The sequence below is a fragment of the Choloepus didactylus genome, chromosome 2 (genome assembly GCF_015220235.1).
Source record: "Choloepus didactylus isolate mChoDid1 chromosome 2, mChoDid1.pri, whole genome shotgun sequence".
NCBI classification, from domain to species: domain Eukaryota; kingdom Metazoa; phylum Chordata; class Mammalia; order Pilosa; family Megalonychidae; genus Choloepus; species Choloepus didactylus.
In genome coordinates, this window is record NC_051308.1 from 238,040,569 (window position 1) to 238,057,397 (window position 16,829).

The 16,829-nt window shown below is 43.3% G+C and overlaps 2 protein-coding genes across 2 annotated transcripts in view; one reads left to right on the forward strand and one right to left on the reverse strand.

Moving 5' to 3' along the window:
* Positions 1–16,829, forward strand: part of LOC119514694 (serine/threonine-protein kinase mTOR-like) — a 42,532-nt gene that overhangs the window by 17,822 nt on the left and 7,881 nt on the right. The gene's annotated exons all lie outside the window — the stretch shown is intronic.
* Positions 6,971–11,977, reverse strand: LOC119527961 (angiopoietin-related protein 7-like). The gene is made up of 5 exons (XM_037828530.1): positions 11,620–11,977; positions 9,066–9,166; positions 8,277–8,471; positions 7,396–7,594; positions 6,971–7,140 (listed from the first exon to the last, which is right to left on the reverse strand). The coding sequence occupies exons 1-5, from the start codon at positions 11,975–11,977 to the stop codon at positions 6,971–6,973; spliced, it is 1,023 nt and encodes a 340-aa protein (XP_037684458.1).

Consider the following 16,829-nt stretch of genomic DNA (forward strand, 5'->3'; position numbering starts at 1 on the left):
TAACTTCAATATGACACATAAACTATGTTCCTATACCCCCTCATTCCCCTACTTTTATATAGTTCTTGTCAAAAATTATGTATTTAACAATGAGTCCAAAACCACTGATTTATCATTACAGTTTACGTATTTTAGATCCTGTAGGAAGTAAATAGAGTTGCAAATCAAAAATACAGTAGTATTGGTATTTATATTTACCATGTGATCTTTAGTGGTACCCTTTATTTTTTAATGTAGTTTCAGTCAATTGTTTAGTGTCCCTTCCTTTCAGCCTGCTCAACTCCCTTTAGCATTTCTTATAGGACTGATCTACTGGTGGTGAAGTCCCTCAGCTTTTTTCTCTGTTAGTAGGGCTCCCTTTAGTATCTGAAGTAGGGCAGGTCTTTTATTAGCAAAATCTCTCAGCATTTGTCTGTCTGTGAAAAATTTAAGCTCTCCCTCAAATTTGAAGGAGAGTTTTGCTGGATAAAGTATTCTTGGTTGAAAATTTTTCTCTCAGTGTTTTGAATATGTCATGCCACTGCCTTCTCGCCTCCATGGTGGCCACTGAGTAGTCACTACTTAGTCTTATGTTGTTTCCTTTGTATGTGGTGAATTGCTTTTCTCTTGCTACTTTCAGAACTTGCTCCTTCTCTTCAGTATTTGACAGTCTGATCAGACTATGTCTCAGAGTGGGTTTATTTGGATTTATTCTATTTGGAGTTCGCTGGGCATTTATGCTTTGTGTATTTATATTGTGTAGAAGGTTTGGGAAGTTTTCCCCAACGATTTCTTTGAATACTCTTTCTAGACCTTTACCCTTCTCTTCCCCTTCTGGGACACCAATAAGTCTTCAATTTGGACGTTTTATTTTATCTATCATATCCCTGAGATCCATTTCGATTTTTTCAATTTTTTTCCCCATTCTTTCTTTTGTTCTTTCATTTTCTATTCTGTTGTCCTCGAGGAGGCTGAGTTGTTGTTCAACTTCCTCTAATCTTCTATTATGAGTATCCAGAGTCCTTTTAATTTGGCCAACAGTTTCTTTTATTTCCATAAGAGCTTCTATTTTTTATTTACTCTTGCAATTTCTTCTTTATGCTCTTCTAGGGTCTTCTTTATGTCCTTTATATCCTGTGCCATGTTCTTCTTCATGTCCTTTATATCCTGAGCCATGCTCTTGTTGCCTGTCTGTAATTCTTTGATTAATTGTGCCAAGTACTGTGTGTCTTCCGATCTTTTGATTTTGGTGTTTGGGTTTGGGTTCTCCATATCATCTGGTTTTATCATATGCTTTAAGATTTTCTGCTTTTGCTTTACTTGATCCCTAATTTGACAGAACTGCAGCTTGGTGGTGTACACTTTCTCTAACTAACCAGCAGATGGCATCCATGAGTCACCTATTCCCCTCAAATCAGTTCTCCCCAACTTTGTCTTTGTGGTGTGTGGGGGTCTGATTCTTGTGGGGTCCAACTGGTGCACCAAGTTTGGGTGTGTTGCTGGTGCTGTCCACCCTGAATGTGGGGCGTGTGTCTGGGTGGTTAGGCAGACAGGGCAGCTTTAATAATCAAACCTCCCAGGTGTTCCCGGAGATTTAAGGCTGTTGGAGGAGCCTAAGCCTTCATTTCAGTCTTGCCACCGATTGTCTCTGTCGCTGACCCACAAGTCCTTGGTATTCATGTAGGTATTCATGTAGGGTCTCTGGGATTTCCGAGCGGTTCCCCCTTCCCAGCTGTGCTCTTCCAGGACTTCTGCTGAGGGAGGGCCACGCCATGTCGCTAGTGCACGCTGGCCCACCAGGGAAGCCCTGGGTCGTTGGGCCGTGCAGGGGCGCTCCCAGCCCACTTCAAAGACGGTTGAATGGGACGCGTTAACTTCCCCCTTTATGCACAGCTCCACCCTCCCAGCTCCAGGACAATCAGCCGTGGGTGTATTAAAGGCCACTGTCCACGGCTGATATTGTGGCTTGTGTGTAGTGCTGCGGGAAAGATTCCCCGTCACACTGGGTTTCTTGGTGCAGCTCTGGGCTGTGGGTCTGGCCCCAGGCAGGAGCGTCCTCCGCCCGCTGGGGAGATGGCTGCAAGGAATGTGTTTTTTTTTTCTCCTTTTGTCTCCCCTCTGCTCCTCTGGTCTCGAGACAATCAGCAGCGGGTGTGGGAAGGGGTATCCTCCATGCCAGGCACTGAAGCATTAGCCCAGCCCACTCCCGCTGTGCTTCATTGCACGGCTCTCTCCGTCATATCTGCAGCCACTCCCGGGCTTTTTTGTTTAAAGAACTGGTCCGTCTCCAAACACCAGCCCACAGTTTCCCCACACCGCAGCGCAGCTGCAGGACTTTCAGCCAACTTACTCACTCATTTCAGAATGCAGGCTCCTGGTTTCACCAAATGCATGTTCCCTGTGGATTTAGCAGACCTCGTCCAGCTGGTGCATCACTGGAAGTGGTGTTCTGGGTCACTTTCTGGTTTTTATTTAGTATTTTTCACAGAGGTGTTTCTTTGTCCTGTCTCACCTAGCTGCCATCTTAGGTTCTCCTCAGAAATATGTAATTTTAAGAATGAGAAAAATAAATTATGGTAATATTGATATTTCTAATTCAAATTTAAGATTAAAGAATTTTTACTTCTTTGATTTTAACTTGTATCTCTTTTCTGTTACAGTAAAAATTTGTTCCTTGGTTCTGACATTTCCATAATTTCTTATTTGGTTCCTCTTACAAAATATATACAGATGGGACTTCAGGGAAGATGGCAGAGTAGGTGAGGCAGAACAGACTTTTCTTCTGCCAGAGTAAATAGAAAGGGGCCAGAGGACACGAGGGACTGCGGTTCCAAAGTGTGACTGGCCATAGAGGTTCCCCCTCAGGGGACACCACACAAAAACAAAGGAGAAATAGAAGCTGGAGGGGCATGGTGTGAGTGTGTTCCCTGTCGGGACCACAGTCCCCCCTAACTGCAGCAAAACTACCACTGGGCAAGGGAGTGATCAGCGGCTCTCCACTCCTGTCCACTTACCTTGACAGTTTGCTGGGGGGTGATCCTCCACAGCCAGACATTGGGAGCCACTCTGGAAGGCCATATGGCTGTTCCGCAGGAAACTAAGTATAGAATTGCCATATGATCAGCAATTCCATTACTAGGTATGTGCTCAGAGGAACTGAAAGCTAAGACACGAACAGACATTTGTAAACTGACTTTAAAGTGGCATTATTCATGGTTGCCAAGAGATGGAAACAGCCCAGATGTCCATCAATGGACTAGTGGATAAACAAACTGTGGTATATACACACGATGGAATATTTCGCAGCTGTAAGACAACAAAGTCACGGAACATATAATAACATGGTTGAATATTGAGGACATTATGTTGAGCAAAGTTAGCCAGAAACAAAAGGACAAATACTGTACAGTCTCACTAATATAAACTAACATTAATGAGCAAACTTTGAGAGTTGAAAGCTGAGAACATAGGTTATCAGGAGATAGAAAGAGGGTAGAGATGGGGCGTTCGATGCTGAAGGAGTACAGAATGTTCAACAGGATTGATTGTATGGATCCAGAAATTGATAGCACAATACTATGTGATGGTAGCACAATATTATAAGTATACTGAACAAAGACATCTGTGAAAAAGCTGAAAGAGGAGGGCTAGGGGCATGTATGACACCAGAAGTAAAGATAGATGATAAAGACTGGGACTGTGTAACTTAGTGAAAACTAGAGTGTCAATAATTGTGACTAAATGTACAAATGAAAAAATGTTTTCACATGTGGGAGAACAAATGAATGTCAACCATGCAAATTGTTGAAAAAGGGATGGTAACACAGCAATATGCTTCCATTAAATGTAACAAAGGCAATATACCAAAGCTAAGTGTGTGTGAGAGGGGAATATAAGGGAAAGATATGAGATTCTTGGTAGTGGGAGTGTTGTCTGACCTTATTATTATATTGTGTTACATGGTATTTTTTATTACCTTTTTTATTATTCTTTAACAAAAAATTTTTTTCATAGTAATGAATATACTCAAGTACTGATTGTGATAATGAGTGCACAACTATATGATGATATGCTGAACAACTGATTGCACACTGGGGATGATTGCATGGTATGTGAATATATCTCTACAAAATTGTAGGAAAAAGTATAAATGGGGATAAAAGTGCTGGAGAAAACATGCAGAGAGGGATGTACCTATTTTCTGTTGGTGGGGAAGTAGAGTGGTATAGCCCGTCTGGAGGAGAGTGTGGTGGTTCCACAAGAAGCTAAGTATGTGGTGCCATAAAGTCGTGCAACCTCATTATGAGGTCTATACTTGGAAGATCTGAGAGGGACATGAATGGACATTTGCTCACTGGTGTCCATGGGGACAGTATTCATGATTTGACATGGGTGGAGGTGGCCTAAGAGTGCATCAGCTGATGAACAGAATGGTGAGCTGTTGTATGTGCATAGAATACAATATTGACCAACTGCAAGAAGGAGTGAAGCTGTGAGACATGCAATGAGGTGAATGGATCCTGTAGGCAGGATTTTGAGTGAAATATGCCAGAAATGAAAAGACAAACATTATAAAGCCTCACCAATATGGACTAACTACCATGTATAAAACCTGAGAATTTAATCTTAGAGCACAGCTTATCAGGGGAACGCTTATTGTGATGGTCCCTAGATTGTAAGCTCTTACAGCAGTCACATATATTCTTGAATTGTAATGGCTATCTCCAAATTCTGAGCTGCTGATCCCTTTCTATATAACCTGGTTGGTCTCTGGAACTCTGGGTATCTGAGTGACACCTGAAACTTAGAGCTATGAATGTCAGTATTAGCGCACACAGCAACTGTTTAAAAAAAAAGCTGAAAAAGAATCCATACTTCAATTAGAGATATGAATGAAGTAGATCTCATTAGGACTAAGGTAAATCAGGCCAAACAGTAAAGGATGATTTTGACTGTGTTTTAAAACTTCAACTTTTGTGTGAGAGCAAGGGAAGAGATGTTTATTTGGTGCAAGATATGTATCTTCTATAGCACACTAAATAATTTAACTTATTTGGTCAGTTTATTCAAATACCATAATTACATAGAACTTTGAATAGAAAATGAGATCTGGTAGGTTTGTACAGGTTAGTGTGAAATAGTGATACACCCCAAAGTAATTTGGGCAGAGAATAAAAATATACTTGCAGGACCCCCCCACCCCACCCCGAGGAGTCAGGTAAAAATGCAGAAATGTTGGACGCCCATACCTGGATTATTGCTGATATTCTCACAAACATTGAGGTCTGATAATTTGATATGCCGGGCCCTCAATCTTGGGGCTTGCCCTTATGAGGGTTGCTACTGCAAAGGAGAGGCTAAGCCTACTTACAATTGTGCCTTAGAGTCTCCCCCAGAGAAGCTCTTTGTTGCTAAGCCAACTTGGCAGGTGAACTCACTGCCCTCCCCGCTACATGGGACCTGACTCCCAGGGGAGTAAATCTCCCTGGCAATGCAAGTTGTGACTCCCATGGATGAGCCTGGGGGATGAGCCTGGACCCAGCAATACAGGATTGAGAAAATCTTGACACGACAGGGGAAGAGAAATGATACAAAATAAAGTTTCAGTGGCTGAGAGATTTCAAATGGAGTCAAGAGGACACTCTAGAGGGCATTCTTATGTGCTATATAGATATCCCTTTTTAGGTTTTAGTGTATTGGAATAGCTAGAAGGAAATACCTGAAACTGTTGAACTGCAACCCAGTAGCCTTGATTCCTGAACACGATTGTATAACCATGTAGCTTACAAGGGGTGACAGTGTGATTGTGAAAACTTTATGGCTCGCATCTGTTTATCCTGTGTATGGATGGATGAGCAGAAAAATGGGGACAAAAACTAAATGAAAAATAGGGTGAGAGCCGGGGGAATAGAATGATTTGGGTGTTCTTTTTAACTTTTATTTTTTATTCTTATTTTAGTTCTTTATGGCATAAGGAAAATGTTCAAAAATTGTGGTAGTGAATGCACAACTATATGATGGTACTGTGAACAGTTGATTGCACATGATGGATGATTGTATGTGACTATATCTCAATAAAAATGCATTTTAAAAAAGCTTATTGCAAAAGGAAAAGAAACTTTAAATGTTTAAAACAGAAGCCAGAACATTCTGTTCTTACAAAGCAAGATGCTTATATACAGCATGAATTATTAACCATAGCACCATCTACCTTCATTTTTCATTTTGAATAGACAAACTGTGAAATGAAGCTCTTTGAGCCCCTTTCTTACAATAAATAAACAAAAATAAATTGATCTATACTGGTCATGAATATTTTCAGGTGGTTTTGTGCATGCTTCATGGGAGCTTTCTCCCCACCCCGTGGGTGCTCCTCTGACACTGCTGGGCCCAGTCATTCCCAGGAGGGCTCTGCCCTGAGGGAGGCCGAGTGCGGGGCCTGGGTCCCTGGAGCCTCCTCCAAGCAGTGCCAACCTGGGCCAGCTCAGCTCCAGCAGAACATTTTTCGCATTTTAAAACTAAAGTGTAGATGGAAGGACATTTCATTAGACTTAAAAATGGAAACTCCCTCCTCCTCTTTTACACCTTTTCCTAACACCCAAGGCCTCTCCCTTGAGAATCAAAGTAATGTAGTTCTTTTAAGCAAAATGATTTATTTTCCCCCCTCATGTAACCTTGACATAGTAAGTGACCTCACAATTTTTTTCCGAGAAAAATGTGGAAAAGACAGGCTGCTATGTCAGGGATCACAGGCAGAGCCCACCCAGTGCAGCCCCTGAGAAGTGTCTCTCGGGACCCATTATGATTCAGTGCCCAGTCCCATTAGCTTCAACGTCTTTTGTTGTCCTCCTCAGAGATGCATTCTCTCATTGGAGATTATAGGCCATTTTCCATCCCTACCCTTTCTATCTTCTCTTCCTCCCCTTCTCTGCTCTTGCCCAGCCTCTATTTCTCTCTATTTCTGCATCCCTGTTCCACAGCAGGTCTCTTTTTAGGGCTTGAAGTATTCTGGGCGGATTTTCATCTCCACCCATTTGAGGGAGTAGGGATTCCCACGCCAGCCGTTCCAGGAGATGCCATCCACATGCCCATTGTGCTCTCTCCGTGGGTAGTACACCCCATTGAGGTTTGAGCTTGAGCAGCAGTTGTACCAGTATCCACCTGACACAAGAAACAGATCAGTGCCAGTAAGCTGAGTAAGCCCCACCTGCCCACCCACATTGGAAAATAGATGGTAGCCCAGATGTCAGGGATTTGAAGATAAGCTGTCAGAGACCATATTAAAAAAAAAAAAAAAATCCCAAAGCCAGAACAGCAATAGTACAGTGATAAATTCATTCTCTCTTCTTAAGTGGGATTACAGGTTTATACCTAATCCCCACTCCCCACCCCCAACTCCACACACACCCATTTTACCTTTAAAGATCTCTGCACAATTTTCAGTGCAGCTGTCATTGTCCTTGTCCTTGGTGCTGAAGGCTGTGTCGTTATGAGAGTGGAGGGCGTCAAACTCCAAATTGCCACTGTAGTTTCCCAGAAAGAGGCGGTAGCTGCTCAGTTCATTGCCCAGAGCAAAGTGGCTGTACTCAGCATAGCGCACATTGCCCTCCCAGTCCTGTCAGGAAGAGTCAGAGCCTTAGAGAAACTGCCCAGGGCTTCATTTCATCTCACAGAGAAGACCCAGCCCTGTAGCTCCTCTCCCTCTGCAGGCCCATAGCCAGGCATCTTTTATCATAGCTCTGGGTCTAGTTTACCTCTGTTCAGTACCAAACTGGAAATCAGAAAGCACGAGTCCTAGATCAAATTTCTCTTGATTCATCATATGACCTTGATTAGTCTCTCTTTCCGTACTCGCTCACATCCCTGGTGTAAGGTGTAGATTTGCAATTTCGCTTTATCACACTCAGTTTTGTTTAAAAAAAAAAAATAATGTGAGAATATAATGTGAGCACTTCAGGGCCTTTGACACGGGGCACTAGCAAGTATTGGGAAGCTTTGCACATAAAGAACCTCGTTCCCAGGCCAGATCGGAGTCAGCAGTGTTTCAGCCCAGCTGCCTATTGGACTTGCTCTGCTCTGGCCTGGGCTGGCCACCTCCTCATGTCACCTGTAGCCCCCCTTTTGTACAAAATAGGTACAAAACTATTCTTCCTCAGCTGTCCTGCAAGCTGCAGGAAAACCATCATAGTAAATATTCACATCTTAGTGAATAAGACTAGGAATGGTGCCTCTAGCATGGTACACAGTCATGTGTGGTGGCCCTGGTCCAGTCCCAGGGACCCAGGCCCAGCGTTCACCTCCATTTCCACGCGTAGCCGAGTTGGCCATCTGGTGAGCTTGTGGATGTGTTCATTCCCCAGCCAGAAGTCTCCACGGATGCTGCCAAAGCCCTGCTTGTACTGCTTCCAGTCCCGGTAGAAGGAGACAAGACCACTCTCTCGTCTCTGAATGATAGTCCAGCCACCACCTGAGGTCTCCATGTCACAGAACACCTAGCACAGAGAATTGCTCTGGTCAGGGCCTAGCAGAGGCAGGTGGCAGGAGTGTGTGGGCAGGAGTCACAATCTTTTCCCAGCCTCACAGCCAGTGGGTGCGTGCACTTCCATAGTCACGCTGGCTCACTAGCAGGAATGGCTCTACCACACTCTTGGTGAGCAGGGGCAGGGTAGTCATTAATTAGGGAAGAATTATCAGAATTGGGGATGTTAGGAGTGCATATCCTTCAAATGGAGAAACCTAGGTGCTTCTGATATGTCCCCTTCATGTTCTCTCTTTTCTTCTCCTCACAAAAATAACTACACTAGGACATGGCAAGAGATCTACACTAGCTAGGTGTTCATAATAAGTACAATCTAATGTAGGTTAGAGGGTCTGGTTTTAGTTGATGCTGATATAAAGGGGTAAAATTGATGCCTGGGTTTTTAGCCCATAAATTGAGTGTTCAGTACCTCTGGCATTTGGTGTGTTTGCATCTCTGTTTTGTGTTTCCCTTTCATTAGACTAGAAATAATCCCTTTGGTCTCCATCCCTTCAATGGTGGGGAGGGCAAGGGGTAGAACATCAACAGTGTGCTTATTGATCCTCACCTCCAGCTCACTGCTATCAAAGAAGACATCAGGAGGAATCTTATACACTCCAGAGTCACGGTAGTTCTTCCGATAGAAGAAAGAGCAGTCATAGATGGCACCTAGAAAAGGAGCAAATCACAGGGTGAGCATCCAGAGTCAGGGCTCCAGGGCAGGCAGGATGTTCCTGCTGCATCTAAATGGAATGTGTCAAAACTGAGATTTCATTTCAACCATGGAATTGACATTGCTCATAACTGCTAGGCAGTGTCTTGATTCAGAAGAGGTGTGGATAGAGAGAGCAAAAAAGGTGTTTTTGCTCTCACTACTGGTAGGGCAGGAGGATGGGGAGGCCCTTCAGCTGGATGGCAGCAACAGAGCACTCAAACAGGCAATTGCAGAATAACTGTGAAATGGATTATCTTGCTATCATCCTGGGTCATGAATTCTAGAAATGTTACATTGTGTGAAGACCATGGATTCTGAAATTTATTGTAACTGATGCTCCTTTTTGGTAGATTCAGACTTGTCAGACAGCTCGCCTGTTACCAGACAAAGTCATGAGGATCTCACAGGGTCTGGCTTTGGTGCTGGTTGGTAGGTTGGTTGGTTGGTTTTTGCTGTAATTGTTGTTTACAGGGTAATGGTTACTGCCAACCAGGACCTGTGTTAAGGGAGATAGATTTTACAATCTTATCTTCCCTCCATAAGTCTAAGAATGCCAGAATGAAATGAAAATACCCCAAAGAATGCTTTGAGGTCTTCCCCTTCAAGTGTTATTAAAACAAGGAAATGAGCACATTGGACAGGCTGATTTTCATGCTGGGGATGATGCCTATTGGGCATCTGCTTTATGCTGGATTTTGTATCCCTATTCTGAATATCAGTGCTCTGTGAGCCAGCCTGCCCAGATATGATCCGGAGCATGGGAAATCATACTGTCCAGGAGACGCTTCCTGCCTCTGTCTTGGGATCTTTGTCTTGGTGGCCACTCCTGTGGGCTCTGGGAGAAGAGCACAACGATGGCAACTGGATGCCTCCTGCCCCAGGAGCTGTCGGAGGCTGCCTGGCTCCGGCTCCCTTGCAGAGCACACTGGGGCAGGAGAACAGGGCGCACGTGCCTTTGCCCTCAGAGTTCTTCATTTCCTGTTACTGATGAAAGCATCTCAACTCACTGCTTTTCCCAAGGCACCTCCTTACAGAGAATAAAGGCGGCCAGCAGCTGGTAATGCAGAAGAATAAGGAATGACCCCCTGCAAGAAGTGTAAGAGGCAGGCTGGGGAATTGCCTTTGGTCCCCCAAGAAACCCCCCCTGGGTGGTGAGAAAATCACCTGTTTGGAGGAGCAGGAAGTGGCCTGGTCAGATTCCTCTCTCTGGCCTGATCTGCTGCATATCTAGTTTCATCTCCCAGGCCTAAACAAGACTCATTTCTCTGCAAAATGGCCTAAGAATAACTTTCTAATCCCAATCCAAGGGTCAGGAAGGAAATGCTTAGAAAATTATGTATACACATTGGTTTATATAACAGAATTTTCAAGCTTATTTCATGTTAAAACTGTGTCTTCGCTGAACTGAGGATAAACAGAACCTACTCGTTAGAGCCATCCTCTTTTCCAAGAAGCTAAGGCTTTCTTTGTTCGTGGTTTGGTTTATAATGTGACTAACGAATTTGTGTCAGCAAGAAATGACCTATCTATAGAATATGTTTCTTACACCTAATCATTTCCTGATACTTTTGGAAAGCTAAATTAATCCCTAAACAATAAATTTATCTCTAAACCTATCTGAGCCAAGCTAGCCAGAAACTGAGTTATTTTGCAAAAGAAAATATTTTAAAATATATCTTATTTTTGACCTTTGAAAATTCTAATTTCAGCATGGAATTTTTGTATTTCCTGTATCATTTGAGAATTTTATCTGAGATCTTGGGGGAAAATAGAAACCCTAAGATTGAGGAGCCTTGAAGAGCCTGTCGTGTCCTGAACACAAAGGGGTTCTTCAGATGGCTGTGGGCAGTGTCTAACACTTAATTTTGTGCCAGTAAGAAGAGTCAGAGTTTCAGAGTCCACACAAAACTCCAGTAATGCTCATCCCCTCTAAATCGTAGGGGCACCAGAGAAGCATTTTGACAAAACTTTGCTCCCAGAGCAGCAGATGTTAAGGTTTGAGTGTGTGTTTCTGCTTCCCTTGATCGAAGGTTCAGCCTGTCAGCTCTTGGTCAGGACGCAGCAAGGCTAGACCAACCCAGGAAAACTTGAACTCTGTCTGAGACTTGCTCTGTGACAGGGAGCGAACCAGGTAATCTCCCTGTGCTCCAAGGCAGGAATTTACACCTTCCTTATTTTTAAGTATTGTATGAATAAAAGAGACCCGGGCAGGTACAGGGTAAATTTACAGAACTTTAGATATCAAAGGAATTTTTCCTGAAGCCTTTACCAAATGGCAAATAGAGCCAGTTGCACATACCCAAGAAAGTAGACCCCAAAAGAACCCCCCAGTAGTAGTTGAGAAGCAATGCTGTAGATGGGGGAGACACTCGGCTATAAGGCAGGAAGGTGGACATGTTCTCCTTACCTTCCAGGGTCTGTGCTAAGTGCAGCTTTATGATGTTGATCAGGTTGTTCATTTCGGAGTACTTGGTCTCAGCATCTGTGAGCCGTGACTCTATGCGCTTGTTACTGGTCCCCAGTTCCATCACCTGTGTGGCAACGCTGGCCCAGTCTCTCTCCTTATCCTTGCTTAGTTTGCTCAGGAGACTGCTTTGGTTGGCAATTTGGACCTTGAGCTCTTTCACATCCTCACAGCAGGAAGCCGGTTGGAGTGGTATGGGCATCCTGTGACTAGAGGGCTTCTGTGACCACACTGGGTGGCTGGCAAAGGCCACAATGAGAATGCAGAGCCAGGTCATGGCTGAGAGAGTCTTTTCCAGCATCTTCCTTGGGCCTTGCTGAGGAAGGATCTTCCTTTAAGGGAATCTGGATGTACCAGTTGAGATTTGCAAAAGCGCAGCAAAGTATCACCTTTTACCTTCACTCCTGATGGTTTTACCACTTAATTGTTTTCTTCCTTGCTCTGCTCTTTCTTAGTCCTCCTCAGAGCTGTCAGAGTTTCTGAAAGTGGAGCTTAATTGGGTATCTCAGAGCCCTCCTTCCCAAGCCTGAATGCTCTGCAAACTGAGCATCTTAAATATTGTTTGCTTCCTTAACCTCCATCCCCACCAGGGCCGTGCACTGTGCTTCAGTCCCTCCCAGCTCCTCGGGGAGGGTCAGGTGCCTGCTGGGTGAAGTCAGCGTCATCTTAGGCCAGAGCAGGGGAGGCGGGGAGGGATACAGGGGCGAGTCTCTCTTTTCTTGCCTGCACAGTGTCTGGGCTGAGACAGGAGGACTGTGACTTTGTGTATTTCCACTACATTTTGTCTGTTAGATTATGACCCTGCCAGCCACAGGCTCCACTCTGTCAGCAAGCAGGGCAGCGTCAGAAGAATTTCCAAATCCCGTTCTAAAGGTTCTGAAGGAACATGGGGGAGATGAAAACTCGGAAGTGCCAGGTGTGGTCCTGGGATTGATCCCCCACACTTCCATCTGTCTTTAGGCAGAACAGAGAACAGGCTCATCTTTCAGACAAGGGAGCGTATTAGCTTTTTTTTTTTTTTCTGTTTATATAAATAATATAGGCCCATAGTTCAAAACTTGGAAAATATATTAAAGTATAAAGAAAAGAATCCCAATTACCTAATAAGTACATATAAAGACTCTAATTCCCTCATCCTATGCAATATGATTTGCAATTTGAAATTATATTTCCTCCCTCTCTGCCTCTGTCTCTCTCTGACTTTCTGTCTCTCCCTCTCCGCCTCTCTCTATATTTATGATTTTGTATCTCAAAATACAGATATTTTAATTTTTAACTTACCATATATGAAGAATACTCTTGCTTTGGAAACAAATGTAAAAACCTGGAATTTCAGCAGACACCCTTGGAATAAGCTTTTCTCTAAGAATGTAAACATTCTGTCCTTAAAACAGTACTTTGTCCTTGGAACGTGCTATTGCTGTATCCCATGTGATTGAGACACTGGAGCAGAGTTTACTTATAATGTGGAATTTCAGTGTGGGATTTTCACACACGAGCCTGATGCTTGACAACTCTCCTCCATGCCATAATCCACCCCAGAGCCCTTTTCCAGTCAGGGCTTCTAGCTTCTCAGAAAGTAATTTCTGTTTTGGCAGCTAGAGTCACCAAACAATATTTTTTCCTCCAAATCAAAGACAATAGGAGCTCAAGATGGGCCAGGGTTTGTTTTCTCACATCCTTAGTCACCCTTACCTCCTATGGGGAGAGGAATTTGCAGACACCCAGCAGCATCCTGTCATTCTGCTCAAAAGTTTCTGTTGAGAATTGGCACTGTCTGCCAGTCCCTGCTCTCTTTTGGCAAATGTCTCACCCAGCTGGGCACTACAGTTTTAGCCCCATTTCATTATTGAGAACCTAGCCCCAAGTTGTCAGCATCTGACAGGATCTGCTAAACTCCATGAGGATCTTCCAAAGTTATCTGACCATCAACTAAGACTGAGCCTACACCATGACCACAGAAGGGCCATGCACCACCTGGACCTGCTATGTGACCCTGCTGCCTTGGTGCTCCATCGAGTGACTCAGAAGAGAAAGCATAAAAGAACATTGCAGCTCTGTGGATTCCCAGCCAGCTTTTTGTTTGCTCTTCCCCATAGCCACCCCCTCACTACTCACCCAAAAGTTATGAATACACTTTCATATCTGGACAGAAAATGAACCAATCATTCTTGTCTGCAACCCACAAAACAATCGTTTCTAGGGAAGGTAAAAGAAATTTGTTTTTAATTTATTTATCAAAAAATTAAATACAAACAACAAAAAAATCATTTCAAGCAAAACAAAGTAAAGGATTAAGAAGAACAATTACCTAAAATAACTACTTTGCTTCCAACATGTTCCTACAATACCCCAAGAAAACTAATAAACCATATCCAAACAAAGGAATAAATAAAACAAATAATCTAAAATAACTGCTCTGCAACCATGTTCCTACCAAAGCCAAAGAAAATTAACAAACTTTAATCAAACAAAGGCATAAGGAAAACCAAATAACCTATAATAACTACATTGAGCTAATTTTTTCATGCAATAGTTTTATCAAAAAATTTTTAAAAAATTTCAAACAAAAAAATTGAATAAGAAAAACAAATAACCTAACATAACTTTAATGCTTCCAACATGTCCCTACCATGGAACAATCCTTTCTAGGGAAGGTAAGAGAGGTTTTATAAATTTGAACAGGAAGAGTCTAGCTTTTAGTTTGAGTAACTAGTTTCTGAAAATCTTCTAACATGAGGCATAATTTGGAGACGAAGCTTTCCTTAAGTTGTTTGCAATTTTCTGAAGCTGTCTAGTCTACCTAAATATCAGTAATCTCCCCCAAAGAAAAATAGCTAATTAAGGGTATTTCCCATGCCAGAATATCTATTTGCTAAAGCAGCCATAGTCCCGTGATGTCTAGATTCTGCATTTCCAAAACAAGAAATGTAAGCCCTTTTTTGAGCACAGCTAAGGCCACAGAGAACACAGTGAAGAATGTGGAGGACTAGAGTGCTTTCCCCCTTCTCTGGGGGGCTATTAATCCCTTCTTCTGCCTTTCATTGAACAGAGTAACTAAAAAATGTGAATTACCTGAGGAAGTACAGAAAACCTGTTTTGAATCTCTTACAGTTTCTCCTTTTCTCCCTTTTCTGGTGGTGAAAGAGGGTCAGCTTGGTGCTTCTGGGAGAGATGTTTATGAAAATAAAGTTTATATTATCAATGAAAAAAGCCAGTGAGCTTTAACTTAGTCTGGGAGTTCTCAGGCATCACGGTGTTTGAGCTGACTGCCTTCAGGCTTTCTGGGAGTTCTTAGATGTTAAGGTGTTTGAGCTGACTGCCTTCAGGCTGGCAGCAAGGACTGGAGCTGCAGAACAGCCTCAGGACTGCACATCTAGAAAGGCCTACAGGTGGTCTCTCCCTCTCCCCCAAGTAGGAGAGGGGTTTCATTTTTCTTAAAAGTCCCCACGTGAGAGACTGCTCCTGGTTTGCTATTGTCTTCCTGCTCTGGCCTCCCCTTAAACCTTCACTTTCAGAAGTGGTTGGGGAGAGAAGCAGCTCCCTCAGCACCAGACTCTCAGAGTTTGTTGAATGAATAAATCTCAGAAGAGCCTGCTTTGTTGTTCATTTTATTGTGTACTTTCTCAAGTCTTTTAATGAGTCACAGCTTGCCATACTGCGCAGCCTTTCCATAGCTGACCCTTGTTTCACTTGATCTCATTTCCATCTCATCTGAATCTCATCTGAAAGCCCAAGTCTGTCACAGAAGTTTCCCCTCTCTTCCCTAAGCCTTCTGATTTGCTGCTTCTACCAAAGAGTGTGCCCTGGACCTCTCAGAAATCATTTCTCTTAGACTTCCTCTCAGAGACTCTGAATTAATTATAGCACATAGCTAAATAAGTCTATCTGATTTCCCCAGGACTTCATAGCAAACGTGTTCTGTTAGCCACCAGGCCAGTTGCAGAACACAGTGACAACACCAGCCCAACCTGAAGTGCCTCGTGGTCCAGTAGAAGGGCCCGATGCCCAGGACAGGTGGGGGCTGAGAGCAGGGGGAGTGCCCACCCCAGATGAGGTCCTCAAAGGCCTCCTGAAGCTTTAAAGGCAAAGGAGAAGTCAGAGTGGGACAGAGCACTCTGAGCAGAGGTGCAGATACGTGAAAGGCCTTGACTTGTAGAAGAACATGAGCAGTTGAGGATGGCTCCCAAGGAAAGAAGGGAGAGGTGTGGCCGTGGGAATGGGAGCTGGGGAGGTGTGGAGGAGCTGTGTGACTCTGCTGACACAGGGGCTGCGGAAGGAACGCAGAGACGCTTTTATCTCTTGGTGGCTTTGTTTTCCTGAGTCGTACCAGGAAAGTGGATTTTTGTAGCTGCCAGACAAGACTTTTAACTGGAAAACGGGTGAGTTAGAACATTTGAATTTCTTGATGCATTCTTACTAAATGCCCTGGGGACAGCTGGCTTTAGAATTAAGCAGGCAGTAAAGGTCTAGAATCAGACAAATCTGGATTATAATACCTCCTCACCACTTGATAGCTGTATGACCGTGGGCAAATTACTTAACTTCTCTGAGTTTCTGTGTATCTGGAGATAAAATTGTAACTATCTCACATCAGTGGACTGTTGTAAGAAGTAAGTTTAATACAGCAAAGCATTCTTGAATAAGAAAAACAAATTTGGAGGAATTACACTAGTAGATATCAAGATTTATCATAAACTACAGTAATTAATTACAGCAGTGGGGCACTGGCACAAGGATAAACAAACAGACAAAAGGAATAGAACAGAATATCCAGAAATAGACCTACATATACGCACACTTGATTTACGACAGAGTAACCCTGCAGGACAGTAAGGAAAGGACAGTCTTTTCAATAAGTGCTGCTAGGTCAACTCCACAGCCATTCAGGAAAAAAAAAAAAAGATCCTTGACCCCTATCTCACACCACACTCAAAAACTAAAACCCAGGAAAACATAACTACTAAATGTGAAACTAAAACAATGAAGTGTCTGGAAGATAGCGGAGGAGATTATCTTCAGTATTTTGGGATAAGCGAAGATATCTTAAGCAAGATACAAAAATCACTAACCAGGCATCAGAAAATGAAATAAGAATAGTAATTTCTGTTCATCAGAAGAAACCATTAAGAAAGTGAAAAGGCAAGAAGATA